This window comes from Oncorhynchus nerka, linkage group LG28, assembly GCF_034236695.1.
Source record: "Oncorhynchus nerka isolate Pitt River linkage group LG28, Oner_Uvic_2.0, whole genome shotgun sequence".
Classification (NCBI taxonomy): domain Eukaryota; kingdom Metazoa; phylum Chordata; class Actinopteri; order Salmoniformes; family Salmonidae; genus Oncorhynchus; species Oncorhynchus nerka.
Genome location: NC_088423.1, coordinates 52,883,550 through 52,905,657, shown reverse-complemented (window position 1 = coordinate 52,905,657; position 22,108 = coordinate 52,883,550). Strand labels below are relative to the sequence as shown.

At 44.8% G+C, this 22,108-nt stretch overlaps 1 protein-coding gene across 1 annotated transcript in view; it reads right to left on the bottom strand.

Moving 5' to 3' along the window:
- Positions 1-22,108, bottom strand: part of wdfy4 (WDFY family member 4) — a 183,762-nt gene that overhangs the window by 123,535 nt on the left and 38,119 nt on the right. Inside the window, 14 exon segments of the mRNA XM_029641018.2 lie at positions 214-445; positions 656-834; positions 11,602-11,820; positions 11,994-12,070; positions 12,286-12,526; positions 12,869-12,972; positions 13,229-13,443; positions 13,687-13,777; positions 15,191-15,614; positions 15,617-15,713; positions 15,837-16,070; positions 18,138-18,328; positions 18,560-18,661; positions 18,760-18,875. Coding sequence (XP_029496878.2) covers positions 214-445; positions 656-834; positions 11,602-11,820; positions 11,994-12,070; positions 12,286-12,526; positions 12,869-12,972; positions 13,229-13,443; positions 13,687-13,777; positions 15,191-15,614; positions 15,617-15,713; positions 15,837-16,070; positions 18,138-18,328; positions 18,560-18,661; positions 18,760-18,875 — 2,522 coding nt within the window.

Sequence of the window (22,108 nt, the reverse complement as noted above, 5' to 3'; positions counted from 1 at the left end):
ACACAACTGACTCAAATATGTTTCTGTCTTTCTGGAAACACAACTGACTCAAAATGGCTGGCATATAGTCAAAGTCATCATGAGATGATTCTAATAGATTATAAGGGGTCTAGATGCTAAAGGAATCATAATGTGTTATACAGTATCTGCAAGCTTTAAGTAAATTGACTACACGGTCTTGAGTCCATGGCCAGTTAATGATCAGACAAACACCTGTGTTGCGTAGAGCCAGGTAGTTTCCCAAGTAGGCTGTTCCCTGGTTGTAGATGACTCCTACAGCCCCTGGACTCAGCACTTCCTCAAACAGGTAGGTGGGCCCGACGCGCCACACCAACGAAGCGTGCTGTTTCCATATAGACGGCGTTCCAATGAAGGCACACACGTCAATCACCGCCGTGGGTTCCATGGAAATGTACTGACCCGGGAATGGTTGGATGTACAGCATCTGACAGCGAATCAGAACACATAGAGTTATCTGCATTTTCACAGCACAGAGTGAGTAAGGGAGTAGACAGTACTTCAACCAATGACATGAGCTACAGCTAAAAATCACAGCAGCAGCGGAAAAATCGCCAATGGCCTCCAACACAACAGAAGTTTATTCGATCATCTTTCAATGTAAAATGGATGAATTTACTCTCTCCTACTCCTGTACCTTTGCTGCTCCCACCAGTTTCCCATTGAGGTGGGCCGTGACCTTACAGCTCTTCTTCACGTCCTTCGCCATGACAATGGCCAGATGGTGCCACTGACCTGGGGTCAACTGACTGGAGCATTTGAACCTCAGAGAACCTGGCAGTGGGCTGGGGGTCCGCACCTCTGGCTCCATCATATCTGGCAATTAATACATCAATCAATTATACAACAATCAATCAATCACAGAAGGAGTTGCAGTCCAGATCAAACAGTAATAAACTAAAATTACAAAAATCCACCTTTTGCTAAATCTTTCTAAAATTAGGTAATTCAGAGCAATCATAGCCCCAATCCCAAATTGACCCCTAGACCACTTGTGGATATCTGAGAGAATTTGACAGATGTAAGCAATAATGGTTATCTCTCTTCCTTGCCCTGTCATAAGATAGTTGGAAGATAAATCATAATGTTTATACCAATCAAATCCTTTCAAATTTCAGAGTGCACAGGGTGTAGGGCAGGGGTCTACAACCTTTTCAAGCATGAGAGCTACCAGTCTTCAATTTAATGATGCCAAAGACACGACACAGTGAACACTGAGGCTGTATCCTTACAGTTTTAAACAGTAACCAATAAATAGTCTATTGTGTATATTTGAGCATAATGTAGGCCTACCAACAAAACCAATGGAGCAAATCCCATTACATGTTCACATGGATATAGCTTTTGATTTCTATGATATAGCCTACAGTAACCTATATGTGACTAATTTTGGAAACTAGGCGTATGTCGCACGTCAATACTTCACAGGAGCGGCATTTGAATGTAAACATCTATTTTCTTTTTTATAAAAAAGTGTTTTTTTTATAGAAATGCCTTCTGGAACATGTGATCTTTCATGTGCCTTAATAACAAACTTGTATTCCATCCATAAATATGAACAAAAATGTTCAATTAGTCTGTGTATAGTCTGTGTAGTAATATTATTTGAATCAGAAAGCCATTTTCATTGCTAGTTATAGCCTAATGTCAGCTAGCTAACATTGCACATAGTTTGTTAGCTACCTGAAGAATCATACCACAGCTATGACAATATTTGTATTGGTAGTAGTATGAGTTGGGATTATGCCAGTTCATTGTTTAGCTAGCTAGCTATATGTCTAAACAAAATACTCCACTTCGGCCGGATTATTACATGACCCATCAAATTAGCCAGGTGTGTATGTGGGTGATTACAGCCATCTATTATATTTCATGAAGATGTGTACATGTCAAGACAATAGTGACCCATACACTTAGCTACAGTAGATGTGGCTGGGAAGTGGTTATAGCATTTCCTTCACATGACCCATCAATTTAAACACTTTGTTTTTGATATTGCTACTATGTAAGCAACCACTTCACTGTACTATTTACACGTTCTGTATCCTGTGCATGTGACAAATACACTTACATTCTATTTGATATAGCATGTGTTTACCACATGGCCTCATGTGACCCCTTAAAATAGAAGGGTGGGGCTAAGGTTTAAGAGAGTGTGAACGATGCTGAATCGGTGTAGACAAAGAAGAGCTCTCCAGTAGGGGTACCAAAACATTAATCAACTTTCTAAGAATAATTACTTTGCCATTGTTCCTCAACTGCAGTGTATGATATACCATTTTGAAGCTCTGAGTCTCTACTTTTATCCAATGTAAAACACACAATTTCAATCTCAAACACTGCCCCTTTAATTAATACATCAACTTTTTTACCTGACTAGGTTTTCAAAGACAGCTTGAAATGTAGCCGACACGTTTTGTGCTCTTTTCGGAAGCAGTATCCCCATTGCTGATCTATACTTAGACAAAACTGGGCTAATAACTCGGTAACTAGCAAAGAATATAAACAAATGCGCACAAACGCAGCTCTGATCTGAACTGATCTGAAAAGCATGATTGAAGCCTGCTAGTCGGCTACCCCAGCCATTAGAATTCTACTCTGTTGCACTTTAGCTCTGCCTACAACAAAATCACAGACTCAATCTTGCAAAGTTAGATTTGTTTTGGTGTGTTGCATTGAAAAGCGGTTGATATAATGTTGATCCGATCGCAGAAAAAACATTGATCTACACTACCGGTCAAAAAACACCTACTCATTCAAGGGTTTTTCTTTATCTTTACTATTTCCTACATTGTAGAATAATAGTGAAGACATTACAACTATGAAATAACACAAATCATGTAGTAACCCAAAAAATGTTAAACAAATCAAAATATATTTTATATTTGAGATTCTTCCAATAGCCACCCTTTGCCTTGATGACAGTTTTGCACACACTTGGCATTCTCTCAACCAGCTTCACCTGGAATGCTTTTCCAACAGTCTTGATGGAGTACCCACATATGCTGAGCACTTGTTGGCTGTTTTTCCTTCACTCTGCGGACCGACTCATCCCAAACCATCTCAAATTGGTTGAGTTCGGGGATTGTGGAGGACAGGTCATCTAATGCAGCATTCCATCACTCTCCTTCTTGGTCAAATAGCGGTCATTGTCCTGTTGAAAAACAAATGATAGTCCCACTAAGCCCAAACCGGATGGGATGGCGTAGCGCTGCAGAATGCTGTGGTAGCCATGCTGGTTAAGTGTGCCTTGAATTCTAAATAAATCACAGACCGTGTCACCAGCAAAGCACCCCCACACCATAAAACCTCCTCCTCCATGCTTTACGGTGGGAAATACACATGTGGAGACCATCCACACCGCGTCTCACAAAGACATAGCGGTTGGAACCAAAATATTCATATTTGGACAATTTCCACCAGTCTAATATCCATTGCTTGGCCCAAGCAAATCTCTTCTTCTTATTGGTGTCCTTTAATAGTGGTTTCTTTGTAACAATTCGACCACAAAGGCCTCATTCACACAGTCTCCTCTGAATAGTTGAGATGTGCCTGTTACTTGAACTCTGTGATGCATTTATTTTGGCTGCAATTTCTGAGGCTGGTAACTCTAATGAACTTATCCTCTGCAGCAGAGGTAACTCTGGGTCTTCCATTCCTGTGGGGGTCATCATGAGAGCCAGTTTCATCATAGCGTTTGATGGTTTCTGCGACTGAACTTGAAGAAACTTTCGAAGTTCTTGAAATTTTGCATATTGACTGACATTCATGTCTGAAAGTAATTTCTCTTTGCTTATTTGAGAGGTTCTTGCCATAATATGGACTTGGTCTTTTACCAAATAGGGCTATCTTCTGTATACCCCCCTTCCTTGTCAACACACAACTGATTGCCTAAAACGCATTATTAAGAAGGAAAGAAATTCCACAAATGAACTTCCAGGTGACTACATTCTTTAAGCCTTTCCAAGAAGGTACGCCTGATACACAGCTATCACTGCTGACGTAATTTCCTGTCACAACTTGTTAACTTGTTTAGGTGCTGCTGTGCATTTTGTTGCTAGCGTAACTTTGCTACCTGCAAACTTTACAGTTTTTACTTTTTAATTACCGTTTAATTTTTTATTTTTTTCCCTCGCTCAACTTTTTTCATACAACTCCCCCCCCCCCCCCCCCCAGATATCTGGACATGGTTCTACAGGACCTCCACCAGCCAAAGCTAAGTAGTAAAATTAACATTATGCCTTCTAATTGCAGTCGCTGTACTCATAATACCATCTCACCATCTTAAATAAGCATGCCCCATTCAAAAAATGTAGAACCAGGAACAGATATAGCCCTGGGTTCTCTCTAGACCTGACTGCCATTGACCAGCACAAACATCCTGTGGCGTTCTGCATTAGCATCGAATAGCCCCGGTGATATGGAACTTTTCAGGGAAGTTAGGAACCAATATACACACGCAGTTACGAAAGCTAAGGTTAGCTTTTGCAAGCAGACATTTGCATCCTGTTGCACAAACTCAAAAAGGTTCTGGGACACTTTAAAGTCCATGGAGAATAACAGCACCTCCTCCCAGGTGCCCACTGCACTGAGGCTAGGAAACTCTGTCACCACCAATAAATCCATTATAATTGAGAATTTCAATAACCATTTTTCTACAGCTGGCCATGCTTTCCACCTGGTTACCGCTACCCTGATCAACAGCCCTCCACCCCCCACAGTAACTCACCCAAGCCTCCCCTGGACCCAAACTGTTACAGACCTATATCCATCCTGCCCTGCCTATCTAAGGTCTTCGAAAGCCAAGTCAACAAACAGGTCACTGACCATCTCGAATCCCACCGTACCTTCTCCGCTGTGCAATCTGGTTTCCGAGCCGGTCACGGGTGCACCTCAGCCACGCTCAAAGTACTAAACGATATCATAACCGACATCGATAAAAGACAGTACTGTGCAGCCGTCTTCATCGACCTTGCCAAGGCTTTCGACTCTGTCAATCACCATATTCTTATCGGCAGACTCAGTAGCCTCGGTTTTTCTGATGACTGCCTTGCCTGGTTCACCAGCTACTTTGCAGACAGAGTTCAGTGTGTCAAATCGGAGGGCATGCTGTCTGGTCCTCTGGCAGTCTCTATGGGGGTGCCACAGGGTTCAATTCTCGGGCCGACTCTTTTCTCTGTATATATCAATGATGTTGCTCTTGCTGCGGGCGATTCCCTGATCCACCTCTACGCAGACGACACCATTCTGTATACTTCCCGGCCCGTCCTTGGACACTGTGCTATCTAACCTCCAAACGAGCTTCAATGCCATACAACACTCCTTCCGTGGCCTCCAACTGCTCTTAAACGCTAGTAAAACCAAATGCATGCTTTTCAACCGTTCGCTGCCTGCACCCGCACGCCCGACTAGCATCACCACCCTGGATGGTTCCGACCTTGAATATGTGGACATCTATAAGTACCTAGGTGTCTGGCTAGACTGTAAACTCTCCTTCCAGACTCATATCAAACATCTCCAATCGAAAATCAAATCTAGAGTCGGCTTTCTATTCCGCAACAAAGCATCCTTCACTCACGCCGCCAAACTTACCCTAGTAAAACTGACTATCCTACCGATCCTCGACTTCGGGGATGTCATCGACAAAATAGCTTCCAATACTCTACTCAGCAAACTGGATGCAGTTTATCACAGTGCCTTCCGTTTTGTCACTAAAGCCCCATATACTACCCACCACTGCGACCTGTATGCTCTTGTTGGCTGGCCCTCGCTCCACACTCATCGCCAAACCCACTGGCTCCAGGTCATCTACAAGTCTCTGCTAGGTAATCTCAGCTCACTGGTCACCATAGCAGCACCCACCCATAGCACGCGCTCCAGCAGGTATATCTCATTGGTCACCCCCAGAGCCAATTCTTCCTTTGGCTGCCTTTCCTTCTAGTTCTCTGCTGCCAATGACTGGAACAAACTGCAAAAATCACTGAAGTTGGAGACTCATATCTCCCTTACTAGCTTTAAGCACCAGCTGTCAGAGCAGCTCACAGATCACTGCACCTGTACATATCCCATCTGTAAACAGCCCATCCAACTACCTCATTCCCATACTGTCTTTATTTATTTATTTATTTATTTATCTTGCTCCTTTGCACCCCAGTATCTCTACTTGCACATTAATCTTCTGCGCATCTATCATTCCATTGTTTAATTGCTATACGGTAATTACTTCGCCACCATGGCCTATTTATTGCCTTATCCTACCTTATTTGCACATACTGTATGTAGACTTTTTATACTGTATTATTGACTGTGTGTTTGTTTATTCCATGTGTAACTCTGTGCTGTTGTATGTGTTGAGCTGCTTTGCTTTATCTTGGTTACAGTTGCAAATGAGAACTTGTTCTCAACTAGCCTACCTGGTTAAATAAAGGTGAAATAAAAAAATACACAGGAGAACGATCCCCTTATGGTGAGGATAGCCATGCTGCAAGCCCAGCTTCAGACACAATTGTTAGGCAAGGGTAATTTAAGTGTAGAAAAGGACGAAACAGCATCTGTGCCACCAGTAAGTACAGATAGGAGTATAAATCCCCTCACAGTCCCCGCAGCCGGACAAGTTTCTCATGGCTTCTGGAAGGAAGTGTTGTAGGAATGCTCAACCAGTGCTGCTCATTCAGCCGACAGATACTATCAACTGGTTCTCCTCATTAAGCAACGAGTCGGAGTCAGAGGCCGAGCCTTCTCTGGTCTCTCCTCCTCCTGTTACGGGGTCTGAGATGCCGTAAGCCTCCCACCATTAGCTCTGACAAATTGAAAACCCTAGTCATTGGCGACTCCATTAACCGCAGTATTAGATTTAAAAAGAATAATCCAGCATTTAGTCACTGTTTTACCAGAAGGTAAGGCTACCGAAGTTAAGGGTAATCTGAAGATGGTGCTGGTTAACCTCTCTTGGGTAAGGGGCAGTATTTTCTATCCGGATGAAAAGCGTTCCTGTTACTCAGGCTCAGAAGCTAGGATATGCATATAATTGGGAGATTTGGATAGAAAACACTAAAGTGTTTTAAACTGTTAAATTTATGCCTGTGAGTATAACAGAACTGATATGTCAGGCGAAACCCGAGGACAAACCATCTCCCCCCAAAAATGTCAGCCTACGACTGTTTTCAATGGCTTTCACTTTTATTACAAGGCGAAATCCTCCCAGATTGCAGTTCCTAGGGCGTCCACTCGATGTCAACAGTCTTTAGAAAGAGTTTCATGCTGATTTTTGGAAAAATGAGCCAGAAATTGTAGTTTTTCTAGGTGGCTCCCATTTTGGCCGTAGTGTTTCGAAGCGATGTGAAAGAGAGCGCTTCCTTTTGTATTTTTCTCCGGTAAAGACAATAACGATTCTCCGTCTTAAATTGTATTGTTTATTTACGTATTTAGGGTACCTAAGGTTTGATTATAAACGTTGTTTGACTTTTTTGGAAAAGTTTATTATTAACGTTTAGGATTAATTTTGTATGCATTTTGATGGAAGGAAACTGGGTGGATTATTGACTGAAGCACACCAGCTAAACTGAGTTTTTATGGATTTAAAGAAGGACATTATCAAACAAAAGGACCATTTGTGATGTATCTGGGACCTTTTGGAGTGCCAACAGAAGAAGAGCATCAAAGGTAAGGCATTTATTATTTCGCTAATTCTGACTTTCGTGGCGCACCTGCCTGGTTGAAATATGTTTTTCATGCTTTTGTATGATCTGTCCTCAGATAATAGCATGGTGTGCTTTCGCCGTAAAGCCTTTTTGAAATCTGACACAGCGGCTGGATTAACAAGAATGTATTACACTTGTGATTTTATGAATGTTAAATATTTATAATTCTGTAGTTTGAATTTCACGCTCTGCAATTTCACCGGATGTTGGCCAGGTGGGACGCTACCATCCCATCTGCCAGTGTAGAGAGTATAGGGATATTGCTATCCACGTCGGCAACAATGATATTAGGATGAAACAGTCAGCGGTCACCAAGCACATCATAGCCTCAGCGTGTAAGTCAGCTAGAAAGATGTTTCGGCATCGAGTAATTGACTCTGGCCCCCTCCCAGTTAGGGGGAGTGATGAGCTCTACAGCAGAGTCTCACAACTCAATCGCTGGTTGAAAATTGTTTTCTGTCCCTCCCAAAAGATAGAATTTGTAGATAATTGGCCCTCTATCTGGGACTCACCCACAAACAAGAACACGCCTGGCCTGCTGAGGAGTGACGGACTCCATCCTAGCTGGAGGGGTGCTCTCATCTTATCTATGAACATAGCCAGGGCTCTAACTCCTCGAGCTCCACAATGAAATAGGGTGCAGGCAAGGCAGCAGGCTGTTGGCCAGCCTGCCAGCTTAGTGGAGTCTGCCATGAGCACAGTCAGTGACTGTGCCTCGATCTCGGTTGGGCAAAACTAAACATGGTGGTGTTTGCCTTAGCAATCTCACTGGAATAAAGACCTCTTCCATTCATGTCATTATTGAAAGAGATTGTGATATCTCACATTTCAAAATAGGGCTACTTAATGTTACATCCCTCACTTCCAAGGCAGTTATAGTCCATGAAATAATGACTGATTATAATCTTGATGTGATTGGCCTGACTGAAACATGGCTTTAAAGCATGATTAATTTACTGTGTAATATGAGGCCTCTCCTCCTCCTACAATAGTGACCATATCCCCTGTGTTGCTAACATTTAAAATACCAAATATATATATATTTTTAAATACTGTTTTCGTCTTTTGAGCTTCTAGTTATGAGATATATGCAGCCTACTCAATCACCTTGTATAGCTACTGTTTACAGGCCTCCTGGGCCGTATACAGCGTTCCTCACTGAGTTCCCTGAATTCCTATCGGACCTTGTAGTCATGGCAGATAATATTCACATTTTGGTGACTTTAATATTCACATGGAAAAGTTCACAGACCCACTCCAAAAGGCTTTTGGAGGCATCATCAACTCAGTCGGTTTTGTCCAACATGTCTCCGTACCTACTCACTGCCACATTCATACTCTGGACCTAGTTTTGTCCCATGGAATAAATATTGTGGATCTAAATGTTTTTCCTCATAATCCTGGACTATCAGACCACCATTGTATTATGTTTGCAATCACAACAAATAATCTGTTCAGGCCCCAACCAAGGATCATCAAAAGCCGTGCTATAAATTCTCAGACATCCCAAAGATTCCAAGATGCCCTTCCAGACGCCCTCCACCTTCCACATTTCACTGCTGTGAGGACGATACATTTCGATGAAACATGGTGAAGCACCAAAATTGCCCTACCTGGATTAGCCTGTATTTCAGACCTAAGGAAGTGAATGGGGAAAATGTTTTACTTTTAAACTTTAAACTTTTAAAACAGAGATGCTAGTTCTAGGTCCAAAGAAACAAAGAGATCTTCTGTTGGATCTGACAATTAATCTTGATGGTTGTACAGTCGTTTTAAATAAAACTGTGAAGGACCTTGGTGTTACTCTGGACTCTGGTCTCTCTTTTGATGAACATATCAAGACTGTTTCAAGGACAGTTTTTTTTCATCTACATAACATTGCAAAAATCAAAAATTTCTGTCCGAAAAGTTAATCCATGCTTTAATCACTTCTAGATTAGACTACTGCAATGCTCTACATGTACGCTACTGTAACAAGTAGCAGGCCTCCTTATTATCCCTAGAATTTGTAAGCAAACAGCTGGAGGCAGGGCTTTCTAAAACAGAGCTCCATTTTAATGGAATGGTCTGCCTATCCATGTGAGAGAAGCAGACTCGGTCAGACCTTTGTCTTTATTGAAGATTCATCTCTTCAGTAGGACCTATGAATAAGTGTAGACTGGCCCAGTGTGTGAAGGTGAACGGAAAGGCACTGGAGCGACGAACCACCCTTGCTGTCTCTGCCTGGCCGGTTCAACCTCTCTCCACTGGGACTCTCTGCCTCTAACCCTATTACAGGGGCTGAATCACTGGCTTACTGGTACTCTTTCATGCCGTCCCAAGGAGGGGTGCATCACTTGAGTGGGTTGAGGGTATGACGTGATCTTCCTGTCCAGGTTGGCGCCCCCCTCGGGTTTGTGCCGTGGGGGAGATCTTTGTGGGCTATAAATTGGTGGTTTAAGATATTCCTCTAGTGGTGTGGGGGCTGTGCTTTGGCAAAGTGGGTGTGGTTATATCCTGCATGGGTGTGGTTATACCCCTCCTGTCTCAGCCCCCAGTAATTATGCTGCAATAGTTCGTGTCAAGGGGGCTAGGGTCAGTCTGTTACATCTGGAGTATTTCTCCTCTAATCTGGTGTCCTTTGTGAATTTAACTATGCTCCCTCCAATTCTCTCATTCTCCTTATTTTCTCCCGGAGGACCTGATCCCTAGGACCATGCCTCAGGACTACCTGCCCTGATGACTCCTTGCTGTCCCAAGTCCACCTGGTCATGCTGCTGCTCCATTTTCAACTGTTCTGCCTGCGGCTACGGAACCCTGACCTGTTCACTGGACATGCTAACTTGTCCTGGATATGTTGTTTTCGACTCTCTACCGCACCTGCTGTCTCTAATTCTGAATGATCGGCTATGAAAAGCCAACTGACATTTACTCCTGAGGTGCTGATCTGTTGCACCCTGTGATTATAACCACTGTGATTATTATTATTTGACCCTGCTGGTCATCTATGAATGTTTGAACATCTTGGCCATGTATTGTTATAATCTCCACCGGCACAGCCAGAAGAGGACTGGCCACCCGTCAGAGCCTGGTTCCTCTCTATGTTTCTTCATAGGTTCCTGCCTTTCTAGGGAGTTTTTCCTAGCCACCATGCTTCTACACCTAAATTGATGCTGTTTGGGGTTATAGGCTGGGTTTCTGTATAGCACTTTGTGACATCGGCTGATGTAAAAAGGGCTTATTAAAAACATTTGATTGATTGATACATCATCAAAAAGGTTGAGAGAATGCCAAGAGTGTGCAAAGCTGTCATCAAGGCAAATGTGGCTAAATGAAGAATCAAATATCTAAAATATATGTTGAACACTTATTTGGTTACAACATGATTCCATATGTGTTATTTCATAGTTTTGATGTCTTCACTATTATTCTACAATGTAGAAAATAGTAAAAATAAATAACAACCCTTGAATGAGTATGTGACCGGTAGTGTACATAGTGTAAACTTATGGGGCGAACTCAGTGAATTTCAATCTCTTGCGTTTCTGTGCGGCACTGCATTTCTTCTGCGTGGCATTCCTGGAGGAATTGCATTGTTCTAAAGCACATGTCTAATTCATTGCACGGAGGCCCAAGTGTCTGCGGGTTTCCGCTCCTTCCTTGGACTTGATTGATGAATTAATGTCATTGATTAGTAAGAAACTCCCCTCACCTGGTTGTCTGGGTCTTAATTGAAAGGAAACACCAAAAACCAGCACACACTAGGCCCTCCATAAATGAGTTTGACACCCCTGGTCTAGAGGTTGGTTTGGGATTGTATTTTTTAGTAAATAGCATATTGTGCCAAAGAAAACATTACAGCACAGGTTTAGGTCATTCCAATGTCTCTTTAGCAGGTCTTTACCCAGGAAGGTGAAAGGCTCCTCCTCAGTTGAGATGACCAAACATCCATCGCTGGCTGAGATGGAGACAGACAGACAGACGTACTGCTGTTCGGCACGGGACATATGGCGCACCACAGACAGCAGCCAGATCGGGTGGGAATCACAGGCTGAACTGAACCTGCTGATCAGGAACCAGCAGGAATATGACAGGCCTGCTGCCGGAGGGAAACCACGACAGTCTGGTTGAATGGAAGAGGAGGAGGAGAGGGGACAAGCAGAGGTAAAGTTAACCAAACATACAGCATTTTCAAAGCAAATCCATTTAAACAAGTAAAATAGGAAAACATATAGTTGTTAAAAGTAAAACATAGTTTATACAGTACTAGGTGAACTCCCTCCCCTCCTGTCTTACCTCCTCCTATCCCCCCTGTTGGGATGGAGTCAGCATTGACACCTTTCACTGTAGCCAGGGATGGTAGAAATAGACATCTGAAAACACACACACACAGACATGCACACACACACAGAAACACACGTCATTGTCAAATCAATGGTGAGCAACAGAACATTTCGTATGACAATGACCATAGAAGTTGGCAAGACATCACAAACAGATCTGGGATCAGGCTAGTGAATCATTGGAATCCTATGCAAACCTATCAGAACCAATCCCACTTCCAACCTACCCAGTACAGTGGACTCACCCATAGCCACTCTCAGTCATATCAAACTCCACAAAGGCCGGAGAGGTGGAGACTCGGTGTGGTCGGAAGCTCCTTGGTGACGTCATAGAGACTAGGCTAATGATTTGGTGCAGGGGGAGGGGCTGGCCGACAGGAGAGCCAATAGGAGGAGAGGAGCTCAGCAGGCTAAAAGAGCGCTTCATGATGGAGCGAGTGGTGGTCTCACTATCTGTTAAGCTGTCTGCCTTCTCTGGGCTGTGGCCTGCAAAATTAGATTAATTATACGATTACAACCATGTTTATTTCATTAGCAATTACAGAATTACATGTAAAGACTACATACAGTATAGGCCTAAAGTTAAAAGCTACACTTTTTGGATGCTGTCTGCTTCCTCTAGAAAGGATGCTGTCTGCTTCTTCTAGACCAGTATTTCCCAAACCTCTACTCGACTACCCCTAGCCAGTCCACTTCTTTGATGTATTCTAGAATTAGCACAGCTGATTCAAATGGTCATATAATTATGACCTTATTAGTTGAATCAACAGTGCTAGTGCAGGACTCAAATTAAATGGTTAAAATCAGATAAAAGTTCTGTATCTTTACCATTGGAGGGAGAAGAGGGGCATTGTGTGTTGGATTCTGGAGCAGAGGTGGCAGCAATTTTGTTAGCTTGGCACATCAGAGGATCACAAAGACACAGGAAACGCCTGGAGGAGAAGGAAATAAGAGGTAAGATAACATTCGTCAAGCTTTGATTTTGGGGTGAACTATCCATTTTAAATACAAAAAAGATTCCTCAAAGGTGGGTAGTGAGATCAACACAGGGACAATGTTTTAAAACTTATTGAATCAGAAAGCGGAAACGCGTGTCCAGATAGCCCTTCCCTGTTTCAGTCCATTTTCTGCCATTTGGTGCCTAATACGTATACACACCCAAGCTTGGTGCCAAGAAAAGCAGCTGACCTGAGGTCTATGTGGGAGATGGAGTGTGAGGCGATTTTCTCCAGGATGCGTGTGTCAGGCAGGTATAGTGGGTGGTCCGGCCTGAGCAGAATGCTTCGACAGTGGGTTAGTAGAGTGGACACCAAACCCCCCTTGCAGACAATCTGCCGGTTCTTCTCTGATGTTACCATCACCTGGAGGTGGTGGGCTACTGAGTACTGGACCTCCACTGACAGCTGGGGGAGAGGAGGAGTGATGAAGAATTCAATTTAACCAAATTGAGTAAAATTCAAATGACAGCAAAGCAGTCTGAGAAGAGAGGAGCTATGAGTAATCCAATTGAACTGAACTGAGTTGAATTCCAATTAATTGATTTCTACATAATATGAAGAGCAATACAGCGTGAATTAAAACTAACTGATTCATGAATTGATTCCTGCATATGACAGAGCAGTGTAGTCGGTCTGCTGATAGGTTACCTGTGGATCCTCTGCAGTAAAGACATGAGGCAGGAGAGTCATGATGACCCTGAGGGCTCCAGGATACAGTATGGTCTGGTCACAGGTAAACCTGAACCCATAAACCCACAGATACATAGTATCACATAGTTATAACGTAATTATAATATGAAGCAATCTTGCTTGGCCTCTGGTAGATTGGGTATACGAGAGAAATTAACACTCATGCAACAACCTGGAATATACAGTACATTCGGAAAGTATTCAGGACCCTTGACTTTTTCCACATTTTGATACATTACAGCCTTATTTTAAAATGGATTAAATACTTTTCCCCCCACATCAATTTACACATAATAGTCCATAATGACAAAGCAAAATCAAAGGTTTTTAGAATTTTTTGCAAAATCAAAAAATGAAATATCACATTTACATAAGTATTGAAACACCTTTGGTAGTGGTTACAGCCTCGACTCTTCTTTGTTATGATGCTACAAGCTTGGCACACCTGTATTTGGGGAGTTTCTCCAATTCTTCTCTGCAGATTCTCTTAAGCTCTTTCAGGTTCAATGGGAAGCGTCTCTGCACAGCTATTTCCAGGCCTCTCCATAGATGTTCGATCGGGTTCTGGCTGGGCCACTCAAGGATATTCAGACACTTGTCCTGAAGCCACTCCTGCTTTGTCTTGGCTGTGTGCTTAACGTTGTTGTCCTGTTGGGAGGTAAACCTTTGCCCCAGTATGAGGTCCTGAGTGCTCTGGAGCAGGTTTTCATCAAAGATCTCTCTGTACTTTGCTCCATTCATCTTTCCCTCGATCCTGACTAGTCTCCCATTCCCTGTCGCTGACACACCCCCACACCATGATGCTGCCACCATCATGTTTCGCTGTAGGGCTGGTGCCTGGTTTCCTCAAGACGTGACGCCTGGCATTCAGCCCAAAGAGTTCAATCTTGGTTTCATCAGACCAGAGAATCTTGTTTCTCAAGGTCTGAGACCTTTAGATACCTTTTGGAAAACTCCAAGCGGGTTGTCATGTGCCTTTTACTGAGGAGTGGCTTCCGTCTGGCCACTCTACCATAAAGGCCTGATTGGTGGAGTGCTGCAGAGATGGTCGTCCTTCTGGAAGGTTCTCCCATCTCAACAGAGGAACTCTGGAGCTCTTTCACCTCCGTGACCAAGGCCTTCTCCTCCGATTTTTCAGTTTAGCTGGGTGGCCAGCTCTAGGAAAATCTTGGTTGTTCCAAAATAACAATGAATGAGGCCACTGTGTTATTTGGGACTTTCAATACTGTAGACATTTTTTTGGTACCCTTTCCCAGATCTGAGGTCTGAATACTTTCTGAATGCACTGTAAAAGCTTAGAAGAAAACCACTGTAATATATAGGGAGGTGAAGATGGAAAGGGAGGGGGAGAATGAGAAGGAAAGGAGAAGGAGATAGAAAGGGAGATAGATATAGACGGACATTGAAATAGAGATACTCTGGTACGATAGTGTATCTCTTTAACAAGAAACAACAGTTCCACCTGTAGTTAGTCTCAGAGCAGACAACAGCGACGCTGTGGCCTGCAGGTCTGGATCCCCCCGGTAGTTCATCCTCTGGTGTCTGTAAAGTCTGTTGGGTTGGTGGCACAGTCTGCAGCCTCTCTCCTCCACCACCACCCCCCTGGGTCTCTCCATCTCCCCCCTCCTCTCTCTTCTCTCCCACATGTCCTGCTGTCATCTCAAGGGCAGCGTAGGTCCCTGTAGCTAATTGGTCCAGGTAGGAGAGGAGCCTGATACAGGTCTGTAAAGGGGGAGGCAGGGGTGGCTTGGAGGTGGAAGAGAGGGAGGTGAGCACTGGGGTCTCAGACAGCTCCAGAAACTGGTGGAAGCTCCTCCCAAGAGAATGATTGTCCTCTGTTTCTCTCTGACCCCATCTCTGGCCCAGGCCCCTACTCATCATACCCCAGCGTGGCCCTCCATCCTCTCTGTTGCCTCCCAGCCCTCAGTCTGGAAACAACCCAGCCGTAGTAAGGCTTCAGCCAGCCTCTCGTAGAACCCTTCAGCCTGGAACAAATTAATGAATTATTTTCATGTCTGGTCACTTTCATACAACCCATCCTTTGGCTTACGAGGTTATTGGACAACTCATTTGAATGAATGACATCACAGTACTGTGGTGTTACTTACCTGGAACTGGTGTGAGTTAACAGGGTGTACGTGGACAGCTAGGGCGAGGGTGTGTAGGGTGAGGAAGAGGAGGTCTAGTATCCCCTGCTGCCCCTTAGCACCCCACACCCCACCCTGAGTGGGGTCACTCAGAGCCCCCTCCATGTCCACCACCAGGGACAGCAGGCCGGTGAAGCCCTGCGCACGTCGAAACGCCCCCCAACTGTTAGGTCTCTCCAGAACCTTCAAAACTGACTGGAGAACAGAGAGAGAGAATTCAGTTACAGAAAATGTACACACACACGTCTGGCTCCATTTGTGCTTTAGTCCTCTCTGACTATCTAACAAACAAGGTAGACTATGTTATATTATAGAGTTCTATGGATGAGGCAGATCGAGAAAGTCCGGTTAACATGGCTATTGAAAAGATTATATGGCAAGTTTACAGGCATAGATTGAGGTCATTGAACTTGACCCATACATAATTAACCCTTTACAGACAGCACAAACAGAATAGCCTGGACCAAACTATTCAGCTCACACACAGTATTCTCTTTGGGATGTTTGAGATGTTTGAGGTTTGGGAGTATGTTGTCAAAAAGGCATCAGTGACCAACATCTAGATATGTATAATGCCTAGTGAAAGTCTACACCCCTTGCACTCATTTTTTCCTGATTTTTTTGACTAGTTATCTACACAACCTGCTCCACTTTCAAAGTGAAAGACATTTTAGAACATTTTCTCAATTTCTAAAAAATGTCAAACAAAGATGTATTGATTGCTCATGTCTTTATAAAACCAGTGTCAGTATGCTAACTTAGCATATAGTGCTGCCACCCTGGACTTACCTCTGACTGGGCTTGTACCAGGGTCCTCTACCTTACCAACACACTTAACTGCCCGCTTGACAACATGCAAAACAATTGAACTACACAAGAGGTTCCAATTGGATAGTTCCATCGGCAAGATTTCAAGCTAGCTGCGAAGTGAGCTTACAGTACATTCTTACCCCAAAGTTAATACTTTGTGGAAGCCCCTTTGGCAGCAACTACAACTGTGAATAATTTTGAATAAGATTCTACCAACTTCGCACAACTCTTAATTAAGGAAACATATATTAATTGTTTTTGTCAAAATTGCTCAAGCTCAGTAAATTTGGTTGGGAATCATTGATGGGCAGTAATTTTCAAACCTTTCAAGCAGACTCAAGTCAGGACTGAGAGTAGACCACTCAAGAACACTCAACACCTCTTGGAAAGTCATTGTAATTGCCGCCAAAGGTGCTTCCACCAAGTATAAACTATGGGGTGTGGGGACATACCCAATCAAGACATATTTGTATTTATTTTTTTATCCCTTTTTAGATTGATTTTTAAGGCAGCAAAATGTGAATCTGTGCAAGGGGTGTGTAGACTTTCACTAGGCACTGTGTAAACATTTTGAGTCATAATGTATAATGCATTCAATTGCCTATCAATAAGTAAACAAAGCAAAATGCGAGCTTATCTCTTCCGTTCTATCCGGCCAATTAAAACAAGCAGGTCATGAAGGGATGAAATATAGTCCTGACATAAATAAATAACAAAATCATAAATTATTTGGGGTAACCGTTGTTGAGGACGAAGCTAAATGTGATTAGCTTCATCTAATTTAGTGGTCTAATCCATCTGATAGGCAATGTGTGTGGCAGAACGCAGAGAGAAATGTGATTAACAAGAATTAGACTAATCACAATGGCTCTCAACACACGCCAAACCAGGTCACACTAAATCTGACTGCCACCTGCTTTAATCAAGTTAACACACATAGACACACTCGCACACACACCAAACACACAAACACCCCACCACCACACACACACACACCCATACACACATATATCGTCTGCGAGTTAGTACCCCTCTCATTCTGATCTATAAAAATAGACACGTACAGTAAGTCGCTAACTCACTTAGACCTAATCAGGTTTATCAGCCATTCTCTGATGTGATAGAGGTCCTAATCTTCATAGAGCTACAGCACAGGGCTGCAGGGGTAATCAAATAGCGCCCCGGCTAACAGCTAAACCTGTATCAGCTAATCAATCTGCATTTGTCTATAATGCAATAAAGCTCCTGGAGGATGGGATAACAAATTCACTGCCTTATTATGTTTTAAACATGTTACAATTTGTTAAAATTTGACGTGAAAATGAAATCTGCAGATTAGTCGAGACCCTCACGTGTTTTTGTTGGCTGTCGTTTCTCCTCAAGCTTTAGCAAAATGTGTTTTTGACAACAATCCATAAAACATTAGAGAGAGATCAATGTCTGTGTGTGTACCTGCAGCAGGTCTCGTTTGAGCCCCAGCTCCTGTTGTGTAGAGGAACAGAGAGCTCCTATAGCCGTAGACATAAACTCGTCAGGGTTTATCTCTGACAGCTGCTCCAGGATGCTGAGGGTTGGTCCTCTGTACTGCTCCTCATCTAGAAATATCTTTATGTAGGGAACCATCCCAAGGTCACGGACTGACACTGAGAGAGTGGGGAAGAGAGAAAGCGAGAGAGTGGGGGAGAGCTGGAGAGTGATCGGGATGTGTGTACCTGATAGATTGTAGCATTTCTTTGGATAGACGCAGATATAAAAGCGAGGGGAGACAGATGAGAGATGAGAGGAAAGTGGCTAGTGGTGGACCCAGGGATCGGACCAGTGCCTTTGGGGGCAATGTTGGTTGCACTACCGCTAGACCAGATTCCGACACTTACCTGTGTTTCTGATGGAGCGTAGGGTGAGGGCAGCCACTACTGTGAGCATGCTGGTGGTGAGGGCTCTCTCATTGTCCTCTACAGCTGACTGATCTTGGGGACCTGACAGAGAGAGATGAGATCACTGTGAGGAAGAGTGAAAGGCTCTATAGGCTCTATATAAGACTATATGTGGTAACATCATTGTTACAATAACATACCTGCTCCTCTAGCCTTCCTGAGTATCTTGGCCCTCCTGCGTAGTTCTCCAAGCAGAAGTTCCAACAGACCTCCATCACTGAGAACCTCCGCTAGCAGACCACTACGCACTGTCAACCTGAAGAGGAATGGAAGAGATTTTGTATATTTTAAACTAAAGTCAAATCCAATCAAATTTGATTTGTCTCATGCTTCGTAAACTAGTGTAGACTAACAGTGAAAAGCTTACTTACGGACCCTTCCCAACAATGCAGAGAGAAAAAAAGAGAAGTAATATAAAAAATAATTACACAAGGTATAAATACGCAATGAGTAACTGGATATACAGTGCATTTGGAAGGTATTCAGACCCCTTGAATGTTCCACATTTTGTTACGTTTCAGCCTTGCCACGTCTACTCCCGCTCTCCCTCTCCGGCGCTCGATGTCGCAGGTCTACTAACCACCGGTCCTGGAAACCCATCTTTACGCACACCTGCGTCTCATCACCAGTCACACCTGGACTTCATTACTCCCTGACTACTTACCCTTAATATAATTATTTTTTGTTATCAGTTATCAGGTAGTGTTGGTTATGTTTCTTTGTCAGACGTTTGTCTTGTTTTGTATGTTTGTTCATATTAAACTCACTAACTGCACCTGCTTCTTGACTCCCTGCATCGACGTTACAGAATACTGCCTCAACATATGCAAGCATCAGTTAATCAGGACATCTCCCAGATAGTCAGCGAACAGGGACACTTACTTCGCCAACACTATGAACACCTGGCACAACTGCAGATGGCTATGGATGAGGTACTCCACATTTTTCAACATCTCGACATTTCCGGAGGGGCGTCACCTCCAACAAGCGGAGGATTCTCTACCACAAGTCGACCCAGCGTGCCAGCACCCCAGCCCATCCAACAGTCCACCCAGGTCAGCGATGCCCGTTTGTCCCTCCCAGACAAATATTACGGGTCTCCCTCCAAATGCCGTGGTTTCCTACTCCAGTGCTCCCTCTATTTCACTCATCAGTTGGGAGTTCCCACCACAGACAGGTCCAAGGTTGCCCCGGTTATTTCCCTGCTGACCGGGCGGGCGTTGGAGTGGGCTATGGCCGTCTGAGAGAGAAGAGAGTCTGGGTTCCTATGAGGGGTTCAGGGGGTCTTCCACCATTCACCGGAGGGCAGAGAGGACAGTGGCAGCATCCAGTGGATGGAATGATCCGGCGCTCTGCACCCTATTCAGAAGAGGATTGCGCAAAGAAGTCCAGACGGAGATGGCTTGCCGAGATGAAAATCTAACCTTGGACACATTCATCGCGATGGCCATTTGTCTGGATAACCTCCTTCGGGAGCGTCAGCACCCCCATCGCCTCTCTCCCTCCTTCGTTGACCGTTCTGCGTCAGAGCCTGAACCCATGGCCACAAGCATCCCCGCGGCTGAGCGACGCCATCGGAGGCAGTTAGGGCTCTGTCCCTATTGCGGCCAGGAGGGCACCAGCTTCAACGGTGTCTGGTACGTCCCAACCCGGAATCCACGAGAGCAGAGGGACTTCCTGGGTTAGGCATGAGTACTCCATCATCATCACTGTCCGTCAAACCTTTTTCAGTATCGATTTCACTAGGAGGCAGTCCCTCATCTATTGTTTCTACAGCTCTAAAGGGTTCTGGTGACACAGGGAATTTTATTGACAAGACCTTTGCCTCCTCCCTGCACATCACCTCATACCCGCTCTCTTCTCTATTTCTGGTCCAAGCGTTGGATATACGACCATTGGGATCCGGCACTATTACGCACGTCACAGTTCCACTCACCCTCACTGTGGGACCCAAGCACCAGGAAAACCTTTCCTTCCTCTTCACCTCCGCACCCATGCACAAAGTCATCATTGGCCTCCTGTGGCTCCAACTCCATAATCCCACCATCTCCTGGTCAGAAAGGAGGATTACCGCCTGGGGACCAGGATGTCGGAGGACCTGCTTTCCCTGTCTCTGTGTTTCCACATTGGTAAAGGGCCCTGTGTGTGTCCGCCAGCTCATCAATTGGTCCTCCGGAGCGTATTTACGTCCCAACAGGGGTTAGAGATTGGTTGCTGACCTGGGCACACACATCCCTCGCCTCTGGACACCCAGGTGTTACCCGCACCACTCAATCCCTTTCTGAGAAATAATGGTGGCCCACTTTGGCACAGGACGTTGCACACTATGTCAACTCATGTCAAGTTCAGTATGTACTCAATATAAATCTCACCGCACGCTCCAGCAGGAAAACTCCTTCCCCTTCCTGTGCCACAGCATCCCTGGTCTCATCTGTCAATTTATTTAATCACTGATCTCCCCTTGTCTGATGGTTTCACCATCATTTTGGTGATTGTGGACAGATTCTCAAAATCATGTAGTTTCATCTCTCTCTCTGGTCTCCATAACGCTCTCCGGGTCGCTGAGGTACTGTTCCAGCAGGTCTTCCGGCACTTTCACCATCCGGAGGAAGGCTTTCATGGAGAAGCTGGGGTCACGGTCAGTCTCACTTCTGGGTACCAGCCTCAATCTAACGGGCAGGTGGAGATGATGAACCAGGAGCTGGGGAGGTTCCTGAGGATTCACTGCCAGGACCAGCAGGGGGAGTGGGCCCCAATTCCTTCCTTGGGCTGAATACGCCCAGAATTAATTTGGACACTCCTCCACTAAGCTGACTCCCTTCCAGTGTGTTCTGGGTTATCAGCCGGCCCTGGCTCCGTGGAATCCGATCCAGACCGAACCTCCTGTGGTGGACGAGTGGTTCAGGTGCGCAGAAGAGGTATGAAACAATGCCCTCGTGAGATTTTAGCGCGCCATCCACCGTCAGTGAGGCTCCCGTGTTCCAGCCTGGTGATCGTGTCTGGCTCTCCACCAGGAACCTCTCCCTCTGCCTGTCCTCTAAGAAGCTGAGTCCCTGGTTTGTGGGGCCGTTCAAGGTCCTCCGGAGGGTCAACGAGGTAACTTACAGATTACAACTCCCCAATAACTATCGGATCTCACCTTCTTTTCATGTTTCCCTCCTCAGACCAGGGGCCCCTGACCCCTGGCTGATGCCGTCCCCCACAACACCCCTCCGCCTCCCTTGGACATTGAAGAGAACCCTGATAACCCTGCCTATACCGTCAAATCACTTCTGGACTCCCAACATTGTGGGAGTACCTGATGGACTGGGAGGGGTACAGTCCAGAGGAGCGGTGCTGGGTTCCGGTGGACGACATTCTATATCCCAACATCAGGACGGCGTCGTTCTGCGGAGGGGGGTGGGGGTACTGTCAGGTCTACTCCCGCTCCCCCTCTCCGGCGCTCGACGTCGCCGGTCTACTAAGCACCGGTCCTGGCAACCCATATAT